The sequence below is a fragment of the Bubalus kerabau genome, chromosome 4 (genome assembly GCF_029407905.1).
Source record: "Bubalus kerabau isolate K-KA32 ecotype Philippines breed swamp buffalo chromosome 4, PCC_UOA_SB_1v2, whole genome shotgun sequence".
Classification (NCBI taxonomy): domain Eukaryota; kingdom Metazoa; phylum Chordata; class Mammalia; order Artiodactyla; family Bovidae; genus Bubalus; species Bubalus kerabau.
Window position 1 is genome coordinate 40035814 of NC_073627.1, and position 27628 is coordinate 40063441.

At 49.5% G+C, this 27628-nt stretch overlaps 1 protein-coding gene across 1 annotated transcript in view; it reads left to right on the forward strand.

Annotated features, from left to right (window-relative positions):
- Positions 1 to 9496: 9496 nt before the first annotated feature.
- The window catches only part of LOC129649455 (transient receptor potential cation channel subfamily V member 3-like), a 58052-nt gene continuing 39920 nt past the window's right edge, over positions 9497 to 27628 (forward strand). Inside the window, exons 1-14 of the mRNA XM_055576890.1 lie at positions 9497 to 9805; positions 10549 to 10706; positions 10782 to 10934; positions 11326 to 11466; positions 11604 to 11902; positions 13100 to 13279; positions 14742 to 14900; positions 16282 to 16377; positions 17943 to 18013; positions 19438 to 19603; positions 20008 to 20074; positions 21656 to 21975; positions 23259 to 23386; positions 24635 to 24750. Of these exons, the coding sequence (XP_055432865.1) occupies positions 9501 to 9805; positions 10549 to 10706; positions 10782 to 10934; positions 11326 to 11466; positions 11604 to 11902; positions 13100 to 13279; positions 14742 to 14900; positions 16282 to 16377; positions 17943 to 18013; positions 19438 to 19603; positions 20008 to 20074; positions 21656 to 21975; positions 23259 to 23386; positions 24635 to 24750 (2359 nt within the window). The 5' untranslated portion in view covers positions 9497 to 9500. The remainder of the gene's footprint in view (positions 9806 to 10548; positions 10707 to 10781; positions 10935 to 11325; positions 11467 to 11603; positions 11903 to 13099; positions 13280 to 14741; positions 14901 to 16281; positions 16378 to 17942; positions 18014 to 19437; positions 19604 to 20007; positions 20075 to 21655; positions 21976 to 23258; positions 23387 to 24634; positions 24751 to 27628) is intronic.

Sequence of the window (27628 nt, forward strand, 5' to 3'; positions counted from 1 at the left end):
AGCTAGGCTTGGAGAAGGGAAATGGATGCCAGAGACTGTCTCTCCCTGGAGCCACTGAAATCTGCAAAGTCAGATACAAACATCGGAGAAGTTAAAGCACAGTACAAGTTTTAGGAAGCCTCAGGTGAGACAGTTGTCACTGTCCTTGGGCAGTTTGCATGGCCTGTCTGCTCTTCATTGCTTCATCTGTAAAGTGGGCACAAAGTTGTATTCACCTCATGAAATTTTGCAAGGGTCAGATGAGATTGTGCTTATAAATTGCTTATCCCAGTGCTAGGCACTCTGCCTGCCTTTATTGTTGGCACTGTGATCAGATGCACCAATAGTCCCAGGAAAGCATCCTTTGGAGGAGGTGGGATTTGAATGATAGAATGTCAGCATCTATAGGTCTCACCTGCCACCTGGGTCCAGTGGGATGGGTCTTGAGCAGAGGGAGGGCAGGCACCATTAGTGTGGCTGGGGAGGAGGTGTGTCTAGGTGATTGGAGGGGTGGACCACAGTGGTGGAGGGCACTGGGGCTGTGAACTCAAGGTGCCAGGTGGAGGGGTGGGGTCTTGTTGGGTAAGGGGGCAAGATCAGGATGATGTTTAATTTTTTTTTTGTCTGCACCATATGCCATGTGGGATCTTAGTTTCCTGACCAGGGATTGAATCTGCATCTTCTGCACTGGAAGTACAGACTCTTAACCACTGGACCGTCAGGGAAGTCCCATCCATTCTTTTTTAGATGTTCTGCCTTAGCCCAGACAGCGAGGGCAGAGGAGGAGAGGACGAAGTTGCTGGGCTTGGTGACCAGAAGGAAGATGGTGCCTTTTCAGGCAGGAGCGTGGAGGGAAGGGGATGTGGGGAGGTGGCGGGAGTGGAGGCCACCTTGGAAGGTGCTGAGGGGAAGGTGCTCAGGGTCTTCACCTGGAGATTCCTGGAGGCAGGGACAGAGCTGGGGTGGACCCCTGGGTGGAGTCACTGTCTTGGGAAAGTCAGATGGGTTCTTGGAGGGGTGAGAATCTCAGAGAAGGAGGAGGTAAGGGTCCCTGTGTGGAAAGAAGGGCTTGGCAACAAAAGACCAAGGAGATGGAGAAGGAGCTGTCAGGGAAGGAAGAGAAGGGCCAGGATTTTTCCTGCAGCTCTCAGGGCCTGCACAGTACCGTGTAGGCACCAGGATGTTGTCAACTTTCAGTGCCTCTGTGCGAAGAGAACACCTTTAGTGATCCATGCTGTCCTCACCGGAGGCAGAAATCACTTTGGAGACTAAGGGGACGGGCCCGGAGGAGAGGAGTAACCCCTCCCCTCCCCTCCCCCCGCTTTCCTCAACATTGTTCCTGGCTGGTCAGTGTTCTCAGCATCTTTCCCAGGTGTGTCCCACCTGCGCCCGGGGGCTGCCCACGGCTGGGACCCCAGCTGGGCCCAGGCTGTGTGTGAGCCAGGGCTGTACCTCATCCAGTGTTGGCACGTCACAGTCTCCATACTGAAGTGTATTTAATACTCTTGATCTGTACACTTAAAAGTTATTAAAATGGTAACTTATGTTGTACATGTTTTATCACAATTTTCATAGAAAAGAATGAATTCCAAGTTTCACTTTTTAAAAATTAATTTTTATTGGAGTACAGTTGACTTACAATGTTGTGTTAGCTTCCTGCTGTAGGGCAAAGTGAATCAGTTATATATGCATACATATGCACTTATTTATTTATTTAATTTTTTTGTCTGCACCATGTGCCATGTGGGATCTTAGTTCCCTGACCAGGGATTGAACCTGCATCTCCTGCACTGGAGACTCTTAACCACTGGACCATCAAGGAAGTCCCATCCATTCTTTTTTAGATTCTATTCCCATATAGGTCATTAACTAGTACTGAGTAGAGTTCTTTGTGCTATACAGTAGGTCCTTATTAGTTCCAAGTTTCTTTAAAATTGAAGTTAAAATGGCATCTATCAAATGATAGACATGAAAAAGTGTGCAAGCAGGGGACATGGTAGGGCATAGTGGAATGGGCCCAGCTTTCTTGCCCGACCAAGGCAGTGACCTGGGCAGTGTGACCTGGGCAGTCATCTAACTGCTAGAGGTCACAGATTTCTCGTCTGTAAAGTGGGTACGACAGGCTCCGCCCTCCTGCCGTGCAGGGCTGTGGCGTGGCCTGGGCGGTAAGAGCGCTTGGAAAACTGTAGAGAGTCATGCAGGACCCACGTAGTGTCTGCGCTTCCATCCTGACTCAGGGGTCAGAGCTTGTTGCAATGGACCTTTCTGGCATGTGGCTGCTCTTTTCAGGCTGTGTCTCCCCTGAACCTTATTGGAGTCCTGTAGGGTTCCCATGGGTAGCTGCAGGACAGCTTCTTGGACTTTGGGGGCTGCAGCCTGTGTAAACTTTGTGTGAGCATTCTGTCCTGTCCGACTCTTTACGACCTGATAGACTGTAGCCCTCCAGGCTCTTCTGTCCATGGGATTCTCCAGGCAAGAATACTTCAGTGGGTTGCCATTTCCTACTCCAGGGGACCTTGCCAGCCCAGGAACTGAACCCACGTCTCCTGCGTTGGCAGGCAGATTCTTTACCACTGCGCCACCTGGGAAGCCCTAGTGAACCTCATACAACCTTATAAGGTATGCACACCTGGAAAAACTTTGAGGTTTTCCTCAGGCAGTTTCTGGAAGGGAATTAAGCCCTATTGGACCTGATGAATTTTTTCCTGTTCCTTTAGGGTCATACTAGGAAACAGAAAATAAACCCTCATTGTTTTCTGTGTTCTGTGGTTCCGGGAGGAACTCCAGTTGAGAAAGAAAGGCTGGACCCAAAAGTGTTCCCGCTGCCATTCCTACCCCAGATTTGGACACAAGGGGAATGAGAGGCCCTTGAGAGGCAGGGATTGGCTCTGGGTCACTCAGGGTTGGTGGTAAAGGCAGCACCCAAAACCAGGAGGTCCCTGATTGCCAGGTCAGGATTGTGTGATGGGTGACACGACCCTTTCCTTTCCTTCCACATTTGGGAAATGGAGCAGTGTTAGAGCCCTGGCTTTGAGATCTCTGGTCATGCTGTTTGTCGAGCTGTTACCCCAGACCACCCTGTCTGCCAGGCTAGTAGGTCTGGGAGGCCTGAGCACCTCCCTCCTTCCTTGAGAGCTGAAGTCACCAGCTCGAGCTGCTTCTGGGCTGTGTGTGGCTGAGTGCACTGTGGCCCTGGCATGGTTGGAGGAGGGGCAGCAGCTAAGTGGTTTCTGAAAAAAGGGCAAAAATGATGGGAAAGGCTTTGGGGTCCTCTGGGAATCGGAGCCTCGGCAACTGCAGCTGCTGCTGTTGCTGGAAACATTTTCTTTGATTGCCAGAGCGTACCCACAGCCCGTCCCTGCCAGTCAGAGCAGCCGTGGCCTGGGGAGGGGCCGAGGACCCTCACGGAGGCAGGGCAGGGGCGGCTCTTCTCGCCACACAAGCTCAGCTCTCCCTTGGAGCACAACAGACTTCAAGCTCGCTGCACCTGCAGGGTCTGGGGTGTGCCTGCGTCCAGCTGGTGAGTCCCTTTTGTAGTGGGATGGCCAATGCAGACGTTTGCTCTCAGAAATGGCACAGTGAGCCGTCTAAAGCTGGGCTGTGCCTTTTCTAGTTGTGTGACTATGGGTCATTCAATGAGCCTCTCGGCACCTCATCTGAATATTGGGGGTAATAACAGTGGCTTCCTCAAAGGCCGTGGCACAGTAGGGCACTTGGCCTGGCTAGTCGTGAGCACTTGGTAAGTGACAATGGAGGCTGCTATTACTGTGCCAGGGGCATCCTGGGGACAAGAGGCTTTGGCTGCAGCAGAGGCTGGCAGTTGGTTTGTGGCTGGAGGATTCAGTGTGTAGTCCTCTCTGAAGTGAAGGAATTCTGGGCCAGGAGGAAGGAGTCCTGGATTCTTGTCTAACCTCTGTTTTTGGTTGGGTTCCTCTGGCTCTTCATCCATGGGTTGCAAAGTCCTCAGCTCTGCATTCCTTCTTAGGAAATGCTCAGGTAGTGTGCTGGGATGAGCATGATCAGGGTTGGGCCCTGGACCGGCTCCCAAAAGCCTGCAGGGAGGCCAGATGCAGAGGGATGCTTTGGGCAGAGAGGTGACGGGGAGACCTGTATCCCAGGATGTCTCACCTAGACTGGGTAGAGAGGAAGGGAGGCTTGTCCCAGCTGGTGGGCAGTGTCCTTCCTGGCTCTGGAGTTGAGAAAGACCCTGAAGCCAAACCAGATCTTTGCTGGGAGGGTCATTTTCTCAAGACCACTCTTCAGTCCAGATTGGTGAGTTTGTGAATCTTGTGTTAAACAGAACCACCATCTCCATCAAACACCCTTAAATATGGAAATTCCCCCATCTCTGTAGCACGTTTGACTCTGACAGGTGCATGGCTCTGGGGATCCATGCTGGGCACACCCCAGGCCTGGCAGTGCAAAGTATTTTGTCCCTGTTCACTTTCTTAAGTGTTGTGTTAGCCACTCAGTCATGTCTGACTCTTTGTGACCCCATGGACTGTAGCCTGCCAGGCTCTTCTGTCCATGGGATTCTCCAGGCAAGAATACTATAGTGGATTGCCATTTCCTATTCAAGGGGAACTTCTTGACCCAGGGATCAAATCCATGTCTCCTGAATGGTAGGTGGATTATTTACCATCTGAGCCACCAGAGAAGCCTATTCACCCTCCTACTCTAGAGCAATTGACCTTTTAGTTCCTATCCCGCCCTCTGTCTAGGGAGAAGGTTGGTTTCCAGTAGGGAATCAGGTGGAGCACCTGCAGGGCAGATTCAGAGTCTGTTGACTGACTGACTGGAAGCACTGTGTGGGCTGCTTCATGCTTACTATTTGGTTAGATCCGGACCAGTCAGAGAAACAGGCAAAGCTGTAAAAAAAGAACATCATTGAAAGGTTTGTGGTGGCTTCTGCTAACGAGTGCTCTCGTTAAAGAGCTGTTAAAGCTGCTAGTTGGGAAGCAGGTCTATTCCTGGTTCTATAGCCAGCCTTGTCCAAGGGGAAACATTTCTGGGAGACCCAGGCCTGGCATATGGCCTGAGCCTTATTTGTATTTATTTTGAGGTTTTCAGCTTTGTAGGATGCTTGTTTTGAGGAGGAGGGTGCTACAGAATTGGGGCTGCTGAGTGGAAGAGCATTATTCCCACCTGCCTGGCCCCAGGGCTGGGAGGACCAGGTTTGATTGGCCTCTGGGTCTTAGTGTGAGGTCTGGGGCTGAGTTTAATGGCTGAGAAAGCATCCTGAGCCTTTGGGAAGGGTGATAGAGTGCTGGAGAGGGTCTGGGGCCAGGGATCAAATCCAGGTTCCACCTTTTCCTAACCGTGCGTGCCTCGGGTGAGTCATATAATTGCTCTGTGCCTCAGTTCCCTCATCTGTAAAGCATTTACCTCTTAGAGATGTGAGAATAAAGTGAGTGAGTGCGTGTGAAGGGTTAGAGCAGTGCTTTCCTTTGCAGAGCACACGCTCAAATCATCAACTGCTCTTATTCTCATTAGCCTCCTGTGCCCCTTAATTGCCAATAGGCTCCCCCATACTACGAACAGGTCTCGATGGGAAGTTGTCTCCTGGGAGCACAGATAGTGCCTTGTGTCCCTGCTTCTGAAGCTTCTCATGGCTTCCTGCCATCTGAGCGATAACGTCCACATCCTGCACCTTGGCATTCAAGGCCGACAGCCATCTGGTTCTGACCCCACTGGCTTCTTCTTCATCACTTACTCTGTGGCTCCTCATCCTCTCCCCTAGTCCCAGCCCAGCCTCGTTTCACTTCCAGGCCCAGCTCATCTGTCACCTCCTCCACAATGCTGTCTTCTGCACTCCGGGCCCTCCTGTGGTTCCCCTTGCCCCAGCCAGCCCCTGGATTCTGTCTCTGATGGGGTCTTGGTCCTCTCTGTGCCCCCAGCACTGGGCTGGCCACCCGGTAGGGTCAGTGGATGGAGGCTGAGTGATGGGATGCATGCGTGGGTGTTGGTTGGAAGTGCGGCTGTGTGTGGCCGGGCATACTTCCTGCAGCAAGGTTTCTACCTGATGGATGAATCAGAGAAAGACTCAGGCCCTCCTGTATGCAGAACAACAGGCAGGAGGGGAAAGGAGCCAACAGTCAGTGCCTGTCCTGCTTGCAGTGAGGCTGCCTTTTTTTTTTTCTGCGTGAATCTGTGCATCAGATCATAGCTGATCTATCGGCACAGTCCAGCCACGTGCTCTGAGTTTTCGCCGCCTGAACTTTCACTTGACCATGCAGGCTGAAGAAGCCTTCCATTCCTTCAGTGGCTGTTTTTCCAGAATCCAGCTGCTGCTGGAACATAAATTTCTCTAACTTCCTTTGGAAACAGGAGCTAGAAGGGTCTGTATCTGATCTTGCTCATTTCCCAGCACAGCTTTTTTACATAAAGAGATGGATCAGGCAAGCTTGTTGCCCAGAAGTTCACAGGGCAGGGGGGAGAGCCACAGGTAGAAATCGCTAGACTGCAGGTATGTGGTGCTTTAGGGGGTCATGAGGAATGATGAACGGAGCTGGGCCACCCTGGAGGGGGAGGGGAGCATCATCAGTGCAGAGTTAGGGGTGTGAGGAAGTGGCATCAGTGGGGAGGTGGCATCTGAGAGGTGACAGGGTTTGGAAAAGAGAAGGAGGAAAAAGCACTGCATGTGGAGGCACCGTGGAGGTCAAGGCCCCTGAGATGTGGGGCATCACTGGGTACTAGGGAGTGACGATGCCCAGCTGGGAGGGGAAGAGTAGGAGAAGAGGTTAGGGAGTAGAAACAGTATCAACACAAGTTTACAGCCATAGGTGCTGGCACCAGCTCCCAGTATCACTCCAGGGGTTCAGATGTCCAAGGCCCACCAGCCCCGAATCACTTAAAGTCTAAACGTTCAGCCCCAGTTCAGTTCAGTTCAGTCGCTCAGTCATGTCCAATTCTTTGTGACCCCACGGACTGCTGCAAGCCAGGCTTCCCTGTCCATCACCATCTTCTGGAGTTCGCTCAAACTTATGTCCATCAAGTCAGTGATACCATCCAACCATCTCATCCTCTGTTGTTTCCTTCTCCTCCTGCCCTCAATCTTTCCCAGCATCAGGGTCTTTTCCAATGAGTCAGTTCTTCACATCAGGTGGCCAAAGTATTGGAGTTTCAACTTCAGCATCAATCCTTCCAATGAATATTCAGGACTGATTTCCTTTAGGATGGACTGGTTGGATCTCCTTACTGTCCAAGGGACTCTCAAGAGTCTTCTCCAATACCACAGTTCAAAAGCATCAGTTCTTTGGTGCTCAGCTTTCTTTATAGTCCAACTCTCACATCCATGCATGACTACTGGAAAAACCATAGCTTTGACTAGACAGAGCTCTGTTGGCAAAGTAATGTCTCTGCTTTTTAATATGCTGTTTAGGTTGGTCATAGCTTTTCTTTCAAGGAGCAAGTGTCTTTTAATTGCATGGCTGCAATCACCATGTGCAGTGATTTTGAAGTCCAAGAAAATAAAGTCTGTCACTGGTTTCCCCATCTATTTGCCATGAAGTGATGGGACCAGATGCCATGATCTTCATTTTCTGAATGTTGAGCTTTAAGCCAACTTTTTCACTCTCCTCTTTCACTGTCATCAAGATGCTCTTTAGTTCCTCTTTGCTTTCTGCCATAAGGGTGGTGTCATCTGCGTATACGAGGTTATTGATATTTCTCCTGGCAATCTTGATTCCAGCTTTTGCTTCATCCAGCCTGGCATTTCACATGATGTACTCTGCATATAAGTTAAATAAGCAGGGTGACAATATATAGCCTTGATGTACTCCTTTCCCAGTTTGGAACCAGTTTGTTATTCCATGTCTGGTTTTAACTGTTGCTTCCTGACCTGCATACAGATTTCTCAGGAGGCAGGTAAGGTAATCTGGCATTCCCATCTCTAAGAATTTTCAAGTTTGTTGTGATCTATACAGTCAAAGGGTTTGGCATAATCAATAAAGCAGAAGTAGATGTTTTTATGGAACTCCCTTGCTTTTTCTATGATCCAATAGATGTTGGCAATTTGATCTCTGGTTCCTCTGCCTTCTCGAAATTCATTTTGAACATCTGGAAGTTCTTGGTTCATGTACTGTTGAAGTCTAGCTTGGAGAATTTTGAGCATTCATTACTTTGCTAGCATGTGAGATGAGTGCAATTGTGGGGCAGTTTGAAAATTCTTTGGCATTACCCTTCTTTAGGATTGGAATGAAAACTGACCTTTTCCAGTCCTGTGGTCACTGCTGAGTTTTCCAAATTTGCTGGCATATTGAATGCAGCACTTTAACAGCGTCATCTTTTAGGATTTGAAATAGCTCAACTGGAATTCCATCACCTCCACTAGCTTTGTTCATAGTGATGCTTCCTAAGGCCCACTTGACTTCGCATTCCAGGATGTCTGGCTCTAGGTGAGTGATCACACCATCATGATTATCTGGATCATGAAGCTCTTTTTTGTACAGTTCTTCTGTGTATTCTTGCCACTTCTTCTTAATATCTTCTGCTTCTGTCAGGTCCATACAATTTCTGTCCTTTATTGTGCCCATCTTTGCATGAAATGTTCCCTTGGTGTCTCTAATTTTCTTGAAGAGATCTCTAGTCTTTCCCATTCTATTGTTTTCCTCTATTTCTTTGTATTGATCACTGAGGAAGGCTTTCTTATCTCTCCTTGTTATTCTTTGAAACTCTGCATTCAAATGGATATATCTTTCCTTTTCTCCTTTGCCTTTAGCCTCTCTTCTTTTCTCAGCTATGTGTAAGGACTCCTCAGACAACCATTTTGCCTTTTTGCATTTCTTTTTCTTGGGGATGGTCTTGATCCTTGCCTCCTGTACAATGTCACAAACCTCTGTCCATAGTTCAGCCCCAGGATGCTTCAAATATACTAATTTCACAAAATAACAAAAAGTGCAAAAAACTCCCTATAAACTCTACAGTTACAGCAGCCAGGTCAAACAGCAAAGGCAGGCAAGTGCCTAACTGGTGGCAGGGACGCGCGGCACCCGAGGGACCATGCAGTGTGGACACTGTGGAGTGTGAGTGTTGGTCTCCGCCAGCCACCTTGTTCCTGGAAATGCAGACTGGTTGGCTCTTTGGGGCTAAGCCATCTTCATCGCTGAGTTCCTTCCCAAATGCATAGCCAGCAATAAAGTCTCCTTCCGGTTTCCCCTATTCTGATCTTGGGGGAGTCAGGGCAGTGGTTAGCATCCCCATTCTACAGATGAGGCAACTGAGGCCCAGAGAAGGTGAGTGATCCACCCATCCTGGTGGATCCAAGCTGGGGGCTCTTCCATCTCTGGAGGCTGATGGACAGGGTCTGCTAGGTTTGCTCCCCACTGGGGCCTCTGGGGTGCAAGTTACTACACCCTGAAAGCTTTCTTTCTGGAAGGCTGGGAGCAGCAGCTGTTGGACTTCTGGGGGTTCCTGCTTCACAGGGGCCTTTGCAACAAGTACAGTGGGGGCCAGGGTCATGCAGTCCTCCAGCTGGGAACAAGCCTGATCTTGGTGGCTGCCCACAGGCTGCCTCCTGGGCCATGGAGAATCTGGCACGGATGAAGAAATGGGGGAGCTCAGAATCACGGGAATCTCAGGACCTGCCTCAAGAGGACTCCTGCTCAGACCCCCTAGATGGAGACCCTAACTACAGGCCAGCTCCAACCAAGCCCCACAGCTTCCCCACAGCCAAGAGCCGCAGCCGACTCTTTGGCAAGGGTGACTCAGAGGACACATCCCTCATGGACTGCTCTTATGAGGAAGGCCAGCTGGCATCTTGCCCAGCCATCACCATCAGCCCTGTAGTCATCATCCAGAGGCCTGGGGATGGCCCCACCTGTGTCAGGTAAGCTGCATGTGAAGCCCCCTCCTCCCTTTTCACTGGGAGCCTAACTGGCCCAGCTGGCTGAGATACCAGCCATGGTGACTCCATGTGATACTTGAGTTTATGGGCAGAAGGTCATAGAGCTGGGGAGTTGAGGGGGCCTCCAGAGGTTGCCTGGTCCAGCATCTGTACTCACAGAAGCTACAGGATATGTGGCCACACGTGCTGGCATGTATGCCGATCCTAGCTATTGGCTGATCTCTGGGTCCAGGCTTTGAAGGCGCACCAGCCTCAATCATGTAGACTTCAAGTTGGAAAGTTCAAGGGCAAGATGCTTTTAAGCAGAGTACAAGACCGCTCCAGTGAGCGTTCAGAAACCTCCCACCACCTCCAAGGCAGGACAGGGGCTCCCCTGGTCTGGCTGACTCCTGGGGCCCTATGAGGATGCTCTTTCCCTTAGCTGAACCCCTGTCCCCAACCCCCTCCAGGCTACCCCAGCCTCCAAGCAGGCAGAGAAGTGAATGGCCTGGGTGTTGCAGGAAGTAGTGGCTGCAGAGATTTTCTAGCTGATGCCTACAGACAGAATGGGGGTACATGTGCCCCACTGTTCCCTGTTACAACCTGGACTGAGGGGTGGCTTTCTTATCACATTTCCCCCCCTTTTGGTTTGCCTCGGGATTTAGTTGTTCTCCCTGACCAGCTCTGAAGGTCTCAAGGCCGAGGGGAGGCCAGAATATGAGACAAAGGTGTCCTCTGGTCCACAGGCAGCTGTCCCAGGACTCTGCTGCCACTGAGAACCTCAAGCTCTACGATCGCAGGAAGATCTTTGAAGCAGTTGCTCAGAATAACTGTGAGGAGCTGGAAAGCCTGCTGCTCTTCCTGCAGAAGAGCAAGAAGCATCTCATGGACAGCGAGTTCAAAGGTGGCCCCGAGGCCGTCGGGTTCCCGGGAGGCGCCTCTCCGCAGCGCCTGCTCTGACCCCTGCTTTGTCTTGCAGACCCAGAGACAGGGAAGACCTGCCTGCTGAAAGCCATGCTCAACCTTCACAACGGGCAGAACGACACCATCCCCCTGCTCCTGGAGATAGCCCGGCAGACGGACAGCCTGAAGGAGCTCGTCAACGCCAGCTACACGGACAGCTACTACAAGGGTGAGGCGGCCAGGGCCAGCACAGCTCTGCCCACATGCTCTCCTGGAACGAGGGGGCACCCTCACACCCTGACAAGCCTCTGAGCTCCTAACTCCCTTTCCCAGCCACTGAATCAGGATCTCCTGGTCCTGGGGGTTCCCTACCTCTCCCACCTCTGGCTTGCTGCTCCTTGCTCTTTGGCAATTGTGAGTCCTTCAGCTCCCAGTCTAGTGTTCCCTGTTCCTGGGAGGCTCTACTCCTGTTCAGGGACTCCTTGGGCATCTTTAGGGGATCCTGGCTTGCTCTGTTGGGGGAATCATCCCACACATTTTGTCCAGGCCCTCCCTCAGCACCTGGCCAGTCACCCCCTCAGGACTTCGAGCCCCAAGCCAAGAGCATGCATCCTCCACAGGCCAGACAGCGCTGCACATAGCCATCGAGAGGCGGAACATGGCGCTGGTGACCCTGCTGGTGGAGAAGGGGGCCGATGTCCAGGCTGCAGCCAACGGGGACTTCTTTAAGAAAACCAAAGGGCGACCTGGCTTCTATTTTGGTAGGGAGACCATGTGGTAGACACTTGGTATCTTGGAAGTTTGGGGTGGAGACAGAGGGAGTTGGAGGCTGGGTGGTGCAAGGGCCAAGCCAGTCTCTTTCCAGGGAGGCCCACCGTGTGCCTGTGGTTGGCTGCAGGTGAGCTGCCCCTCTCCCTGGCCGCGTGCACCAACCAGCTGGGCATCGTGAAGTTCCTGCTGCAGAACTCCTGGCAGCCAGCTGACATCAGTGCCAGGGACTCAGTGGGCAACACGGTTCTGCACGCGCTGGTGGAGGTGGCTGACAACACGGCTGACAACACCAAGTTCGTGACGAGCATGTACAATGAGATTCTGATCCTGGGGGCCAAAATCCACCCTACACTGAAGCTGGAGGAGCTCACCAACAAGAAGGGGCTGACGCCGCTGGCTCTGGCCGCCCGGAGTGGGAAGATCGGGGTAGGGAGGGGGAGTCATGCCTGAGATGAGACGGGAGGGGGTCTGCCTGCCTTTCTGAACTTCTGGCTTCAGAAGAAGCTGCCATATCAGCCTGTAGGGGGTTAGAAGGGTGGGGGCATTAAAGTAAGCCAGAGGAATTGTGAGGTGCTGAGCAGAAGCCAGCAGCACACATATGGCCAGTTCTTTTCTCTTTCCTATACTATTTTTTTTAAAAACTTTTTATTTTGTATTGGAGTATAGCCAATTAGGGCTTCCCAGGTGGTGCTAGCAGTAAAGAAGCTGTCTGCCAATGCAGGAAACAAGAGACATGGGTTTGATCCTTGAGTTGGGAAGATCCCTTGGAGGAGGGCACGGCAACCCACTCCAGTATTCCTGCCTGGAGAATCCCATGGACAGGGGAACCTGGCGAGCTATAGTCCATGGGGTTGAGAATAGTCGGACATGACTGAAGCAACTGAGCACACAAGCATGCACAGCCAATTAATAAGCAGTGATAGTTTCAGGTGAACAGTGAAGAGACTCAGCTGTGCATATACATGTATGCCTTAGCCCCCAAACTCCTCTCCCGTCCAGGCTGCCCACATGTGGCCGTTTCTGATTTTCAACTCTGAGCGTCACCAACAAACCATGGGGTGAGGGTGGGCTGAGCCAAGAATGAAATGGAAAGAGAAACTGTTGGTGCTTTTTCATGCAAGACAGGACTTTTAGGTGATAGGGAGTCCTAATGGGGTAGGACAGGCTTCCAAGTCTGTGGATGATGTCAGGCCATGGAAGGCTGAAGATGGGGCTGGGCAGCTGGGAATTGGGGGTGGGGTGGGAGTTCCTCAGTACCAGGGGATTCTGGGAGCTGGTCCCTGCCCATACTGAGTCTCTTAGGACGAGGAGCCTGGCTTTATAACTTTGGTTGTATTTCTTGAATTTTCTTTATTTCCTTTTGGCTTGAGGTTTTCTAGAGGGGACCACTGCAGTCCTTCACTGAGAACTGGGGGGCCAGGTATGATCAGGTGATAGGTCTGAGGCATTGGGCAGCTTGATCTAGAAGGCAGTTAAGAGATTGCTGAATGTGGGTGGGGACCCTCCTGGGGCTTGGGCAGGGTCTTCAATGGACTTGGAAGCAGAATTATTCTTGGAACAGAGCTAGTGGCCTGTGTAAGGCCTCAGGCTGGCCTCTAACAGGTTCTTGTGTCCCTGGGGCAGGTCTTGGCTTATATTCTTCAGAGGGAGATCCAGGAGCCTGAGTGTAGGCACCTGTCCAGAAAGTTCACCGAGTGGGCTTACGGGCCTGTGCACTCCTCACTCTACGACCTGTCCTGTATCGACACCTGTGAGAAGAACTCGGTGCTGGAGGTGATCGCCTACAGTAGCAGCGAGACCCCTGTGAGTGGACCGGGGTGGGACCCAGCTTCCGGTCTCACTGCAACCCCAGCCCCCTCTCCAGCCCATGGTCTGACTCTGCCGGTCCTCCCATCACCTGCTACCTGGGGCTTGTACCCTGCTGCCTCACCTTCCCATTTATTCCCACTGAATGGCTTCCTGCATCATACACTCAATACATGATAATATTACAATAAAACTTTAACATTTCAAAAGTACATAGACAAGAATCCTCCATTTATACCACATGAAAACATGTAGCTTCATTTTGTTTATATAAATGGGATCATACTATATATAGTATAGAACAACCATTTTTTTTTCACTTAGTGGCATGTCTTATAGATAATTTTATATCAGCACATATGGGTCTACTTTATTTTAAAAAAATGACTGCAAATACGGGGCTCCCCAGATGGCTCAGTGGTAAAGAATCTGCCTGCCAATGCAGGAGACATGGGTTCAATCACTGGGTTGGGAAGATTCCTTGGAGAAGGAAATGGCAACCCACTCCAATATTCTTGTCTGAGAAATCCATAGACTAAGGAGTCTGGTGGGCTACAGTCCATGGGGTCACAAAAAAGTTGGGTACAACTTAGCGACTAAAGAGCATCAGCATCACTGTAAGTAATTCCACGACAGCTGCTGCCGCTGCTGCTGTTGCGATCAATAGGGATGGGGGTAAATATCCATAGGAGGACTTTTGAGTTATTTCCAGTTTTTTCCTACTACATGCTGCAGGTTGTTTGACATGGGCTTGAGAATTTTTCTGTGAAGGACACCTGGAATTGGAATTGCTAAATCAGAATGAACGTCCTTCAAAAAGATTGCATGAGTGCACTTGCCTACCATCAGTAGGTACACATCTACCCAAGTCCTTGCCAACCTGGGTATTACCTTTCTTTTTTTTTCTTTCCAAAACTAGTTTAAGTCCATGGAGCCCAAACAGCGATTTCATTGATGTCTTAATTCTTGTTTTCTTGATTGCTGTGAGGTTGAGAATTTTTTCATGTTTTCAACCATTTGTATTTCTTTGGCAGAATAGCAACATTCATTATCCTTTGCTGTCTTTTCTACTGGACCATTTGCCTCATCCTTTTTATTCGTAGAGGCTCTTGTTATAAAATGAATTGCTCCTTTCTCTACTGCACATGTTTCAGATGTTTTATTTTCTCCTAGTCTCCTAGCCTCTTACAAAACTCATTTGCATCATTTGGGTCCATCTTAGAGTCACTAGTCCAATCATACCTCTTTTTCACTGCTTCACTGCACCGTAGGGGTTACACAGCTAGAGGGTGGACCATTCAAGGAGCCTGCTGGTCCAGACCTGTGACCCTCTGCTGCTGCTCAGGCCAAGGGCGTGGTCATTCAGAAAGTGGATATGAAGAGTCCCTGGGGCTGAAGGGGGCCTGAAAGGCGGATCTTACTGGGAGGAGTGGGCCTCACCTCTCTTTGCTTCCCTTAGAATCGCCATGACATGCTCTTGGTGGAGCCGCTGAACCGCCTCCTGCAGGACAAGTGGGACAGATTCGTCAAGCGCATCTTCTACTTCAACTTCTTCGTCTACTGCTTGTATATGATCATCTTCACCACGGTCGCCTACTACAGACCTGCGGGAGGCCGGGTGCGCCTAGGCTTGGGCCTCAAGGGGGAAGAGGGCAGGGGATGGGCGTTCCTAGAAGACCCCAAGACCCTGGACCCAGGCGGGGCCCAGGAGACATGGAAGGGTCGCCTGGAGATCTTACGTTCCTGTTCTCAGTCTTCCTTCTCCTGGTTGTCCCACACCTGCTTCATGTTCTCAGCCCCTTCTTTGGCCTCCTGGTTCTGAGAGGCTGAGCCTGTGGTCACTGAGGTACCTGACTGTAGGGGCCGGGGGGAACTAGGTTGGAAAGGATGCAGGAATTAGGGGGCTGGAGGCAGCTCTCTGCTAGGCTGGGTGTCTTCAGGGTCGTGGGTGGTGCAAGCCCTGAGCACATTGCCAACTCTCTCTTCTGCCCGCTTTTGTTCACTCATTCACACATGATTCATTCCCTGGACACAGACTTTGAGTACTGCAAGGCCCTGGACCATGCATCAGATCAACCTAAGATCAGATTTTTCCTGCTATCAGAAGCCATAGGCTACCTCAAGTTTCTTAACTGAGTCCTTCATTCAATATCCCAGCACTTAACTTGCTGCCTTTATTTCCCGAGTGCCTTGCTTATAAATTTGGTTGAAAAATTCAACTTCCTAGTTAGCTGGAATCTGATTTCCATACATCTGTTAAGGCCATCTAACAAGTTTACTTTATTTATTTATATTTTTGGCCTCACTGAATGCATATGAGATCTTAGTTCCCCAATCAGGGATTGGACCTTCGTTCCCTATAGTGGAAGCACAGGGTCTTAATCACTGGGCTGCCAGGGTTGACTTTAAGAGAAAAGAGAAATGTGCTAATGAAATGAGCTAGTGAGAGTTGGACACGACTGAAGCGACTTTGCAGCAGCAGCAGCAGCAGTGAACCAGTGCTTATGAAATATGGATGGAAGGCTGAAAGGAAACCCACTCTAGAACACTGTGACTGAAACACAAGGGTAACACACACATTCCTTTCATCATCTGAGGGAAACCTTGACAGTCCTGGGAGATCAGGGGTTCACCATAGGCTGTGGGAACAGCAGGAAGCACATGGCATGTGTCTGTAAGGGTGTTTCCACCTATGCCACCACTGTCCCCCAGCCAAGCAGAGCTCTAGACTAGGGCATCATCCGAGAGACAGCACAGTACATCAGGGATGCTCCTCTTACCACCTGGAGGCTTTCCTCTTACCACTTGGGAATCAGGTCCCATCTCCTTGCAAGTGTCCCCATAGTAATGCATTGTCTTTGTTTGGGTCTCTCCTGATGGAGACTAAGCTTCTCCAGAAGGGGCTGGGTCTTAATCACAAGGCTTTGCACCTGGTAAACGTTTGTTGAATGAATGAATGAGTGAGTGAGTGGAATCATTAATCTCTTTGTCCTTTGCAGCCTCCCTTTAAGCCAAAACACACTGTAGGGGACTATTTCCGAATCACTGGAGAGATTATTTCTGTGGCAGGTGGTATCTACTTTTTTTCCCGAGGGGTAAGCATTCCTTCCCACGCTGTGAGTTTCCATTATCACCTAAACAAAAAACCAAGAGACTCATTCAGTGCTCACCACTGTTTTAAAAAACTTTTTTATATTGTATTGGGGTATATCTGATTAATAACGTGAGAGTTTCAGGTGAACAGCGAAGAGATTCAGCCATACATATACCTGTATCCATTCTCGCCCAAACTCCCCTCCCATCCAGGCTGCCGCATAACATTGAGAAGAGTTCCCTGTGCTATACAGTAGGTCCCTATTGGCTATCCATTTTAAATATAGCCGTGGCTCACCCACTTTTTAATGCATCAACCATGGAATGGCCCTGCTTGAGAAACTTAGGGATGCCTAGGTTAAGATGAGAGCCCTCAGGCATTCACGGCTGGGGAGGGGGTACTGGTTTGCCCAGTGTGTTCCCCTGCAGGCCCAGGTCAGTCACACTTGAAGACAGGCAGTCAGGGCTGTCCACTGAACGTAATATTTTAATTACAGAGGTAGAGTGCAAGTCTCTTAAGAGATGGGATCGTGACTGGTAGCTGTTTAATTAATTGAAACAGTTCAGTAAAGCTCAGAAGAATGAAATATGTATATACTGGAACCATTTTATTATTTGTTTATTTTTAAAAGACCCCCCCCCTTTTTTTTGGCCATGCCATGTGGCTTGTGGGATCTTAGTTCCCTGACCAGGGATCAAACCTGTGCCCCTTGCAGTGGAAGCATAAAGTCCTAACCACTGGACCACCAGGGAAGTCTCTGGAATCATTTTAACTAAAATCCGCAAATATGCATATTCCTGGGCCATTCTTCTAATACATGTGAGACCACTGTTTCATGCACAAAGGATTCTGAATGCAGAATTTGAGATTATGATGATTTTTCCCCCTTAATCTTTTTGATCTAAGCCACACTCTGTTTTTTAGTAGCTCATCTTTAAGGAGTCTTTCCTAATCATTGGACTCTGTCTTCACAGAAACAACCGTCTTTGTTTTCACACTCATGGTTTATATTACCATAAAGTACGAAACTGCAGCAGCAAGTGCAGTGGGCAAAAAGGCCACTTTTTGCAAAGGCCACTTTCTTGGCAAACAGGATTAACCACTGGGAGGGCACGGAGCGTGTGAGCGTCCCGGAGAGGAGCATTCACCATGGGCATCAGGCAAAATGTTTTCAGAGAGTGAAGAGCACTGGTTTATCCAATGAGTTAGTTCAGTGGAGGCTGGTTAAAGAACTTTTACTTCAATTCAAACTTAGAAAAAGCACAAATTAGAAAGGAGGGGGAAAAATCGCCCAATCCCATCATTCAAGCAGAGCGATTGATATTATTTTGGTGGTTTTCCTTCCCATCTTTACTTCTAGATACAGTTGTAATTTCACTCTATTTAAAAAAATTCTCCTGACCGAGTCATACAACATTACCCTATTAGTCTGACCCAGGCTGTTCCACTGTCTTCATTATCTTTGCTTCGCTGCACTTCTGTGGTACATCATGGTGCTGTTTAGAAAACATTCTAGTTGCTCAGTGTTTAATCTTTCCTGAGATCTTGTTCTCTGTTTACCTGCAGATTCAGTATTTCCTGCAAAGGCGGCCGTCGCTGAAGACCTTGTTTGTGGACAGCTATAGTGAGATGCTTTTGTAAGTGATACTGACTCTTATGCCTCTGTAGCAGATGGCATCTTTTGGCCATGAGACCCGGGATGACAGCAGTCAGCTCATTCTCACTCATTCTCCCACATACACTGGGCCTGGAGCCTAGTAGGGCTTCACAAACATGTTGAATGCATGATGGAAGGCACCCAGTAAACCTTTCCTGGGTGAGTGAATACTGAGGGTCCACTTTGCACCAGGTATGTTCCAGGTACTAGGGGATGACCAACCTGTTCCCCAGGCTCCCGTGGTCTACAGTCAGACTTAGATGTACCCTTGTTCCTTTTTCCCATCCTTTTATCCATCCATCTGGGAAGGCACCACTGAGCAGACCCTGTCATGGGATTGCCCAGATGTCCTCTAAGCCTGTCCAGGCCTCTGATGGGCAGCCCCCACCAGACTGAGGAGAAGAAAGGACACCTTCCCTGGCTCTGCTCCTGAGTTTGAGGATGTGACCAGCAGACTCTTACCTGTGGTTTTTTGGGAGCTCACAGCCTGTTCTCCTCATGGGCCTAGGCCTCCTAGATTCTCTGCTGACAGTGAGGCTATTGTTCCCAGGAACAGGGTAGGGAGGTTGTTGGAGCTAAAGCCCTGTTTTTCAGCCTGTTTACATTGTTGCCTTTAGATTCCTTTTCTTTTTTCCTAATTGCTCCTCCCATGAACTCTCTTACCACAGATATGCTGTATATCTGTTTATGTACTATATTTATTTATTTAAAAATTTTATTTATTTACTTTTGGCTGTGCTGGGTCCTGCTACGTTCAGGCTTTCTCTAGTTACAGTGAGCAGGGGCTACTCTCTAGTTGTGGTGCCCCGTGGCATCTGGGATCTAGTTCCCTGACCAGCGATTGAACCCCTGAACCTGCATTGGCAGGTGGATTCTTAACTACTGGACCACCAGGGAGGTACCATCTTTATATCTGTGCATTGTGTGTAAAGAGAATAAGATTTTGCACATGCACTCCTCCTCCTATCCCCCCACCAGCACCCGGAACTGATTTTTGCCTCTTTGGGACAATATCGCTCCTACTGAGACTCATGGGCTAAAGGAGGTAGGATGGCCATCCCCTCTCCCACCTCCCCCTATGGCCTTTGAGGGGAGGTCCTGGCATCTTGGGGCTTCCCAGTTGGCGCTAGTGGTAAAGAACCCACCTGCCAACGCAGGAGACATAAGAGATGCGGGTTTGATCCCTGGATCGGGAAGACCCCCTGGAGGAGGGCGTGGCAACCCACTCCAGTATTCTTGCCTGGAGAATCCCCATGGACAGAAGAGCCTGCTGGGCTACAGAGCTGAACGTGTTCTCAAAGAGCTGAACACGACTGAAGGGACTTAACACGCATGCACGCCGGGCATCTGGGGTCTTGTCTGCGAGGGTGCCTGTGGACAGGGCCTGCTGTCCCTCCTTCTCAGCTTCATGCAGTCGCTGTTCATGCTGGCGACCGTGGTGTTGTACTTCTGCCACCGCAAGGAGTATGTGGCCTCCATGGTGTTCTCCCTGGCCATGGGCTGGACCAACATGCTCTACTACACCCGCGGCTTCCAGCAGATGGGCATCTATGCCGTCATGATCGAGAAGGTGGGTGCCAGTGCCCCAGGGCTCCTCCGCAGAGCCTGACTACCTCCTGGGGGTGTGGGACCCAGCCCCACAAACTCCATCCCTCCTCTCTGCATTGTCTGGGAAGGTCCTGCTTTAAGACCCACTTTCCCAGAGAATTCCCCAACAATCAGGCAATCTGGCCTTGACCCAGGGTTGGGGGCGCCCTTGAAACTTGACCCCCACCCCCACCTGCCAGGCTCCCTTTCTCACCAGAAGTAAGTCCCTCATGACTCCTGAGCTGAAAACCACCAAACCACACCTAGCTGTCTGCCCTCTGATTTCACGTGGGCTCAAGGAAGACCCCCAGGCTGACACAGCGCTCGTGCTTGCCTTGGCCCCTCCTGGCCTGGAGGAGGGTCTGACAAGCCCACTCTCTCCTGCAGATGATCCTCAGAGACCTGTGTCGCTTCATGTTTGTGTACCTCGTGTTCCTGTTCGGGTTTTCCACAGGTAAAGGGTGTGGTCGGGGCTGGTGGGAGGCCGGGGCTCCCGCTGACCTCGGTTTCCTGAGGACTCTGCAGGGTCGCGTGGGGAGAGGCCCGCTGGGGTGTGTGTCTGCAGGTGACAGAGCAGATGGACAAGGAGCACACTGAAATAATAGTAGGAGGAGAACCTGGAAATTGATTCATAAAAGATTTTAGGTCATTTTAGAGGTATAAAGTGCTGCTTGCCTGTGGTATAGTTGCATCTTGACTCAAAAAAAATTTTTTTTAATTGATTTATTTTAATTGGAGGAGAATTACTTTACAGTATTATGATGGGTTTTGCCGTATATCAGTATGAATTGGCCATAGACGTACATGTGTCCCTGCCCTCCTGAACTTCCCTCCCCACCCTAGGCACAAGATGTCTATACTCTTTGCCCAGATTCCCCTGGTTGTTGTACCACATTTAAAAAATCACTTTCTCTTCCACTACATACACAAACACACACCACACACACATACATAGTGTGTGCTTAGTCTCTCAGTCGTGTCTGACTCTTTGCGACCCCATGGACTGTAGCCCACCAGGTTCCTCGGTTCACAGGGATTCTTCAGGCAAGAATACTGGAGTGGGTTGCCATGGCCTCTTCCAGATAATCTTCCCAACCCAGGGATTGAACCCAGGTGTCCTGCATTGCAGGCAGATTGTTTACCATCTGAGCCACCAGGAAAGCCCAAGAATAATGAACTGGGTAGCTTATCCCTTCTCCAGGGGATCTTCCCAACCCAGGAATCAAACCGGGGTCTCCTGCGTTGCAGGCGGATACACACTACACCATACTTATAAAAAAAAAACAAAACAGAATTGCAGATATGATCAGTCCTTTACCACTAAATACTTCAGTGTGTATTTCCTGAAAACGAGAACATTCTCTTACATAAACACAGCATAATGATCAAAATCAGGAAATTAACATCAATACTGGACTATTAGCTAATCTTCCAGCCTTCTTCAAATTTCACCAATTGTCCTAATAATGTCTTTTATAGAAAGGAAAATCCCAGATAACACATTACAGTCACTTGTCAAGCCTGTTTAGTCTCCTTCAGCCTGGAGCAGTTTCCTCAATCTTTCCTTCTCTTTTGTGAGCGTCACATTTTGATTGAGTAAAGGGCAGTTTTTTCAGTGTCTCTTGGTTTGGGTCTGGCTGATGTTCCTTCACAGTTAGATTCAGGTGTGCATTTTTGGTCAAAATCTCAAGGAAGGAATGTGTGTTTTCCTTATATCAGGTATCCCATGATGTCTGTCTGCCCCTTTCTAGTGATGCTAACTTTGTGGTTTTTTAAATCAATTCATTTATTTTTGGCTGTGCTGGGTCTTCATTGCTGCACACAGGCTCCCTCTAGTTGCAATGAGCAGATTATGACAAATTGATAGTTCTGAAGAAGGCAGTACCTTTTTTTTTTCCTTTTAAATTCACACAAAAACACCACATGGCCAAGCCAGAGTTCCTGCTGTGGACCCATCCTGGGGCACTGGGTGTGCGGGTTGGGGACCCTGGGGTCTTAGGCTTCCATCCGGCCACATGTTCCCTGTGCCCTCCAGCGGTGGTGACGCTGATTGAGGATGAAAAGAATGACTCTGTGTCGGTCGAGTCGTCGCCACACAGGTGGCGAGGGCACGGCTGCCGGTCGGCCGACAGCTACAACAGCCTGTACTCCACGTGTCTGGAGCTGTTCAAGTTCACCATCGGCATGGGGGACCTGGAATTCACCGAGAACTATGACTTCAAGGCTGTCTTTGTCATCCTGTTGCTGGCCTACGTGATTCTCACGTACATCCTCCTGCTCAACATGCTGATCGCCCTCATGGGCGAGACGGTCAACAAGATTGCGCAGGAGAGCAAGAACATCTGGAAGCTGCAGGTGAGTTGCAGCACCAGGGAGTCAGCTGCTCTGGCTGCTGCTCAACACAGCTGGGTGCACGGGGGACTCTTTGGGGAGGGGACAGACAGCCCAGCCAGACCGGGGGCTCAGGCAGCAGCGTCCCCTCAGTTGTCTCCCCTCTGGCTCCTCCTGCAGGGGTGCTTGCCCAGGGTCACCAGCTGGTGTTGGTGGACTCTGTGTCTACTGTGGGCTGGGCCGTCCCTGGGAGGAGGAGACAGAGGGTTCAGCCCCATGGGGTGCCTGTCTCAGAGGATCTCGGTCTCGACTGGGCACCAGAAGCCAGACTTTGGGAGCAGCTAAGATGGGATGGGCCCTGAGAGCTGTATTTTTTTTTTCTGACTGCGCTGGGTCTTAGTTGCTACACATGGCATGCAGGCTGTTAGTTGCGGCATGTGGGATCTAGTTCCCTGACCAGGGATCGAAGCTGGACCACCTGTATTGAGAGCGCAAAGTCTTAGCCACCGGACCACTAAGGACGTCCCCTGACAAGTGCATTTTTGAGCTACCTAGTCCTTCTCTGCCTTCCCAACTAATAATAAAAGCATCATTCTTACTAGTACTCTACCCCAGGTACTGTTCTAAGTGTCTTACTTACATGCTGTCTTTAATCCTATAACACTGCTACCAAGAGGGCACTCTCACTAGCCCCGATTTTGGATGAAGGCACTGGTTTGACAGGTGGTGCAGTGGTAAAGAATCCGTCTGCCAGTGCAGGAGATGGAGGAGATGTGGGTTCGATCCCTGGGTCGGGAAGATCTCCTAGAGTAGGAAATGGCAACCCACTCCAGCATTCTTGCCTGGAGAATCCCATGGACAGAGGAATCTGGCGGGCTACAGTCCATGGGGGTCCCAAAAAGGGTCAGACACGACATAGTGACTAAACAACAACAACAACAGAGGCACAGAGAAGTTAGCCATCTGTCTCCAAGGCAACCAGTAAGTAGCCCAGCCAGGACTCAGCCCCGGGAAGTCTCACCCTTGAGGCTCTGCTCTTAACTGCTACATTATGTTGCCCCTCCTTGAGCTCCTCGGGCAAAGGGTCTGGGGCTGGCTGTACCTGTGCAGGTCTGAGCTCCATCCACGGAGTGTGCACCTGCTGGGCTGTGAAGACCAAGCCTGGTGCAGAGGGTACTGGACGTCCATCCTGGAGGTACAGGGACAGGAGAGCCCCTGAAGACACTGATCTTGGCAGGTGGCACTGGTAGCCGGGGTGGCCCTGGATGAGCCTTCTGCCCTCTGCCTTTTGTGTCTCCTTCCTGCAGAGAGCCATCACCATCCTCGACACGGAGAAGAGCTTCCTCAAGTGTATGAGGAAGGCCTTTCGCTCAGGCAAGCTGCTGCAGGTGGGGTACACACCTGATGGCAAGGACGACTACAGGTGGTGTTTCAGGTAATTTCTGAGGCAGGGGTCAAAGCTTGGGGATACGGATATGGGGACCCACCCAGAGCTAGCTGTGAGGACAGAGATCGGCCTCAGGGCTCACCTGTGGGCATGGGGACCCACCCAGAACCAGCTGTAGGTACAGGGGGCCATTCTGGGGCTTAGTATGAACCTGGGGAATCACCTAGAGTCACCTGTGGGAACAGAAGCCTTTCTTAGGGTCTCTTGGGACCAGTCATGAGCATAGGGGACTCTCCCAAGGCCAGCTATAGGTACAGGGGCTCCCCTGGGGTTGGCTGTGTGTACAGGGGACCCATCATAGATCCCAGACTGTGGGACCAGATGTGAAATACTGGAAAACAAGGTGTCCAGAAGGGGTCACCTAGCCATCAGAGTCAGAACTAGGAATCCAGTCTTTAAAGTCCCTGGGCCCCAAGGTGTAGTCAGAGGACACATCTTCAGAGGTGGTGTCGAAAAGGCAGGCCTCCTCCTCCCTGGAGTTCCCTGGGAGTCCAAGTGGTCGGGACTCTGTGTTCTCACTGCTGCGGGCCCAGATTCGATCCCTAGTCAGGAAATTAAGATCCTGTAAGCTGCTTGGTCGGAGAAGGCAATGGCAACCCATTCCAGTACTCTTGCCTGGAAAATCCCATGGATGGAGGAGCCTGGTAGGCTGTAGTCCATGGCATCGGGAAGAGTCGGACACGACTGAGCGACTTCACTTTCACTTTTCACTTTCATGCATTGGAGAAGGAAACGGCAACTCACTCCAGTGTTCTTGCCTGGAAAATCCCAGGGACTGGGGAGCCAGGTGGGCTGCCGTCTATGGGGTCGCACAGAGTCGGAAGCGACTGAAGCGACTTAGCAGCAGCAGCAGCAGCAAGCTGATTGGTGTGGCAGGCTTCCCAGGTGGCGCTAGTGGTAAAGGACCTTCCTGCCAAGGCAGGAAACAGCAGAGAAGTGGGTTTGACCCCTGGGTCGGGAGGATCTCCCGGAGGAGGGTAGGGCAACCCGCTCCAGTATTCTTGCCTGGAGAATCCCCATGGACAGAGGAGCCTGGTGGCTACAGTCCATGGAGTCAAGAAGAGTCGGACATGACTGAGACGACTTAGCATGGATGCACTTGGCAAAAGCAAACACCAAAGGCAGGCCCCTCTGGGCCCTCCTCTTACCAGCTGTGTCTCCCCATCCTGGTCTACGGGGACGCTGGGACTGCGGGGCTGTGGACCGCCAGCTCCCTGCTGCCCCATCTCCTCGCAGGGTGGACGAGGTGAACTGGACCACCTGGAACACCAACGTGGGCATCATCAACGAAGACCCGGGCAACTGTGAGGGCATCAAGCGCACCCTGAGCTTCTCCCTGCGGTCAAGCCGAGGTGAGGTGCGAGGGGAAGGGGGGCAGGTGAAGCCTTGGGGTCCCCCACCCCCTGGAGCAGTCTCGGGGGTCAGCCACCCGCACACTCAGTCACAGGGGCTCACGCATGCCCGCACAGCCCACAGCTCCATGGCCCCGTACCTGCTGGCTCTGCCAGGGTCCCTGGTCATCCGTGCCCCAGAGGAAGCTGTCAGTCCACATCCAGCCTCCGGTGGGCTGCCCTGTCTCCGCCCTCCTGGTCCTCACACCCAGCATCTGCACTCAGCGACGCGAGGCTTACAGACGCAAACAGGGACTCTCACCTGGCTCTTCACACGCAGGCAGGCAGAGGAGGGAAGAGTGGGAGCAGAGGAGCCCTGCGGAGAACCACTACCAGAAACCAGGTCTTTAAACCGTTAATGGCAAACATTTTAAGAGTAGACTTGAAATGAAAGGCCCAGGGGAAGATACTCACCTAAAAGTGAGGCACACCTAGTCTCTTATATTGAACACATTTTGAGTTATAATTACAACCCTGCACTAATTCTTCTAGTTTTTTTTTTTTTTAATTGTGGTAAAATATATGTAACATGAAAGTTGCCATTTTAGCTATTTTTTTTCAAAGCCTATGGTTTGGTGGTATTAATTATATCCACGATGTTGGGTAAACATCACCCTTATCTATTTCCAAAACGTTTTCAAGATTCCAAACAGACATTCTGTACCATTCAACAATTAACCCCATTTCCCCCTCCTCCCAGTTCCTAGTAACCTCTGACCTACTTTCTGTCTCTAGGAGTTTTCCTATTCTGAGTACTTCATGTAAGAGGAATTACTCAATGCTTGTCCTTTTGTGTCTGACTCAATAGTGCTCCATTGTATGTATATACTGTATTTTATTTATCCATTCATCTGTTCACTGACAGTAGAATTGTTTCCATCTTTTTGACTAGTGTGAATAATGCTGTGAACGGGCTAGTGTACAAGATTCGTTTTGATTCTCTGCTTCCCAGTCTTTGGGATGGTAGTGGAATTGCGGGATATATGTTAATTTTATGTTTAACGTTTTGGGGGAACTGCCAAACTGTTTTCCAAAGCGGTTGAGTCATTTCACCTTCCCACCAGCAATGTACCAGGGTTCCACATCCTCACCTGCAGCTCGTTATTTCCTGTTTTTGTTTGATTATAGCCATCCTAACATGTATGAAGTAGTGTCTCACTGATTTGCATTTCCATAATGACTAATGATTTTGAACATCTTTTCAAGTACTTCAGTTCAGTTGCTTATTTGCCATTTATACATATTCTTTGGAGAAATGCCTATTCAAGTTCTTTGCCCATTAAAAATTTTTTTTTAAATTGTTGAGTTATAGGAGTTCTTAGAATCTGCCAAATGTAATTATTTATCAGATATATAATTTTCCAATATCTTTTCTATGCTGTGAATTGCCTTTTGATGTACAAAAGCTTTTATTTTGATGAAGCCCAGTTTATCTATATTTAAAAATTAATTAACTGGAGGATAATCGCTTTACAATATTGTATTAGTTTCTGCCGTACAATGATGTGAATCAGCTATCAGTATACATACCAATTTATCTATTAGTTTCTTTGGTTACTCGTTCTTTTGATGTCATGTCCAAGAAATCATTGTCAAATCCAGTCCAATGTCAGGAAGATTATTCCCTCTGCTTTGTTTTTTTCTTTTAGAGAATTTTCTAATTTTAGCTCCCTACCATTTTTTCTATATCTTTTCTTTTTTTTAAATTAATTTTTTAATTTTAATTTTTTATTTTTAATTGGAGGATGATTGCTTTCCAATGTGGTGTTGGTTTGTGCCGTACAACACCACCAATCAGCCATAAGTATACATATATTCTCTCCTTCTTGAGCCTCCTTCCTACCCACTCCCTATCATTTTTAAGTTGCCTTTTTCTTGAGTCAGCATCTTCTTGGTTTCTGAAAACCTTGGGCTGTTTCCCAGAGTTCTAACTATGTTGCTTCTAAAGTTTCTGCCTTTAAAAAAATGTTTTTGTGGCAGCATGCATGTTTGGAGCTGTCTACTTTGCCATTTTGCTGATGTTGCTAATTTTGTTTTTATTGTTGCTAATTCTTAAATGAACAAAGAATGAATCAAATGTTGATAGGTTTTTTTTTTCTTGTTTTGGTTCATTGGGGGAAAGGCATGATTTTTCAGGCAAACTTGCCTGATAGCACGATAATGCAGGTTTTAGATTTGCTATTGCTTCATAGAGAAGCTCATTTTTTTCTATTTTACAAACTTTTTAAAAATATCCTTTATTGAGATGCAATTTGCATCCGATAAAATGCACATATTTTATGCATACACTTTGATAAGTTTTGACAATTCCCTGGAGAAAGAAATGGCACCCCACTCCAGTATTCTTGCCTGGGAAATCCCATGGACAGAGGAGCTTGCTGGGCTACAGTCCATGGGGTCGAAAAGAATTGGACAGGACGTGGCAATTAAACCACCACCACACACTCAGGCAACCACCACCTCATTCAAGATATAGACTGTTTCCATCACCCTGGAAAGGCCCTCATGTCCCTTTGTGGTCAATTCCACCCTCCTCATCCCAGGTAACTATCTAATTTCTATCTCTATAGATCAGTTTTACATAAGCTTTTGTTTACCTGAAAATGTTAATTCCCTCTTCATGTTTGAAGGATATTTTCCCAGATACAGAATTCTAGGTTAATAGGTTTTTGTTGCTTTTTAATTGTTAATCTTAATTTAATTTTTTAAAAATTATTTTTTGGCTGTGCCCCAGGGTGTATGGGATCTTAGTTCCTCAAAAAGGGATTGATCCTATACCCTCTGCAGCGGAAGCCCAGAGTCTTAACAACTGTACCTCCAGGGAAGTCCCCTTTTGTTG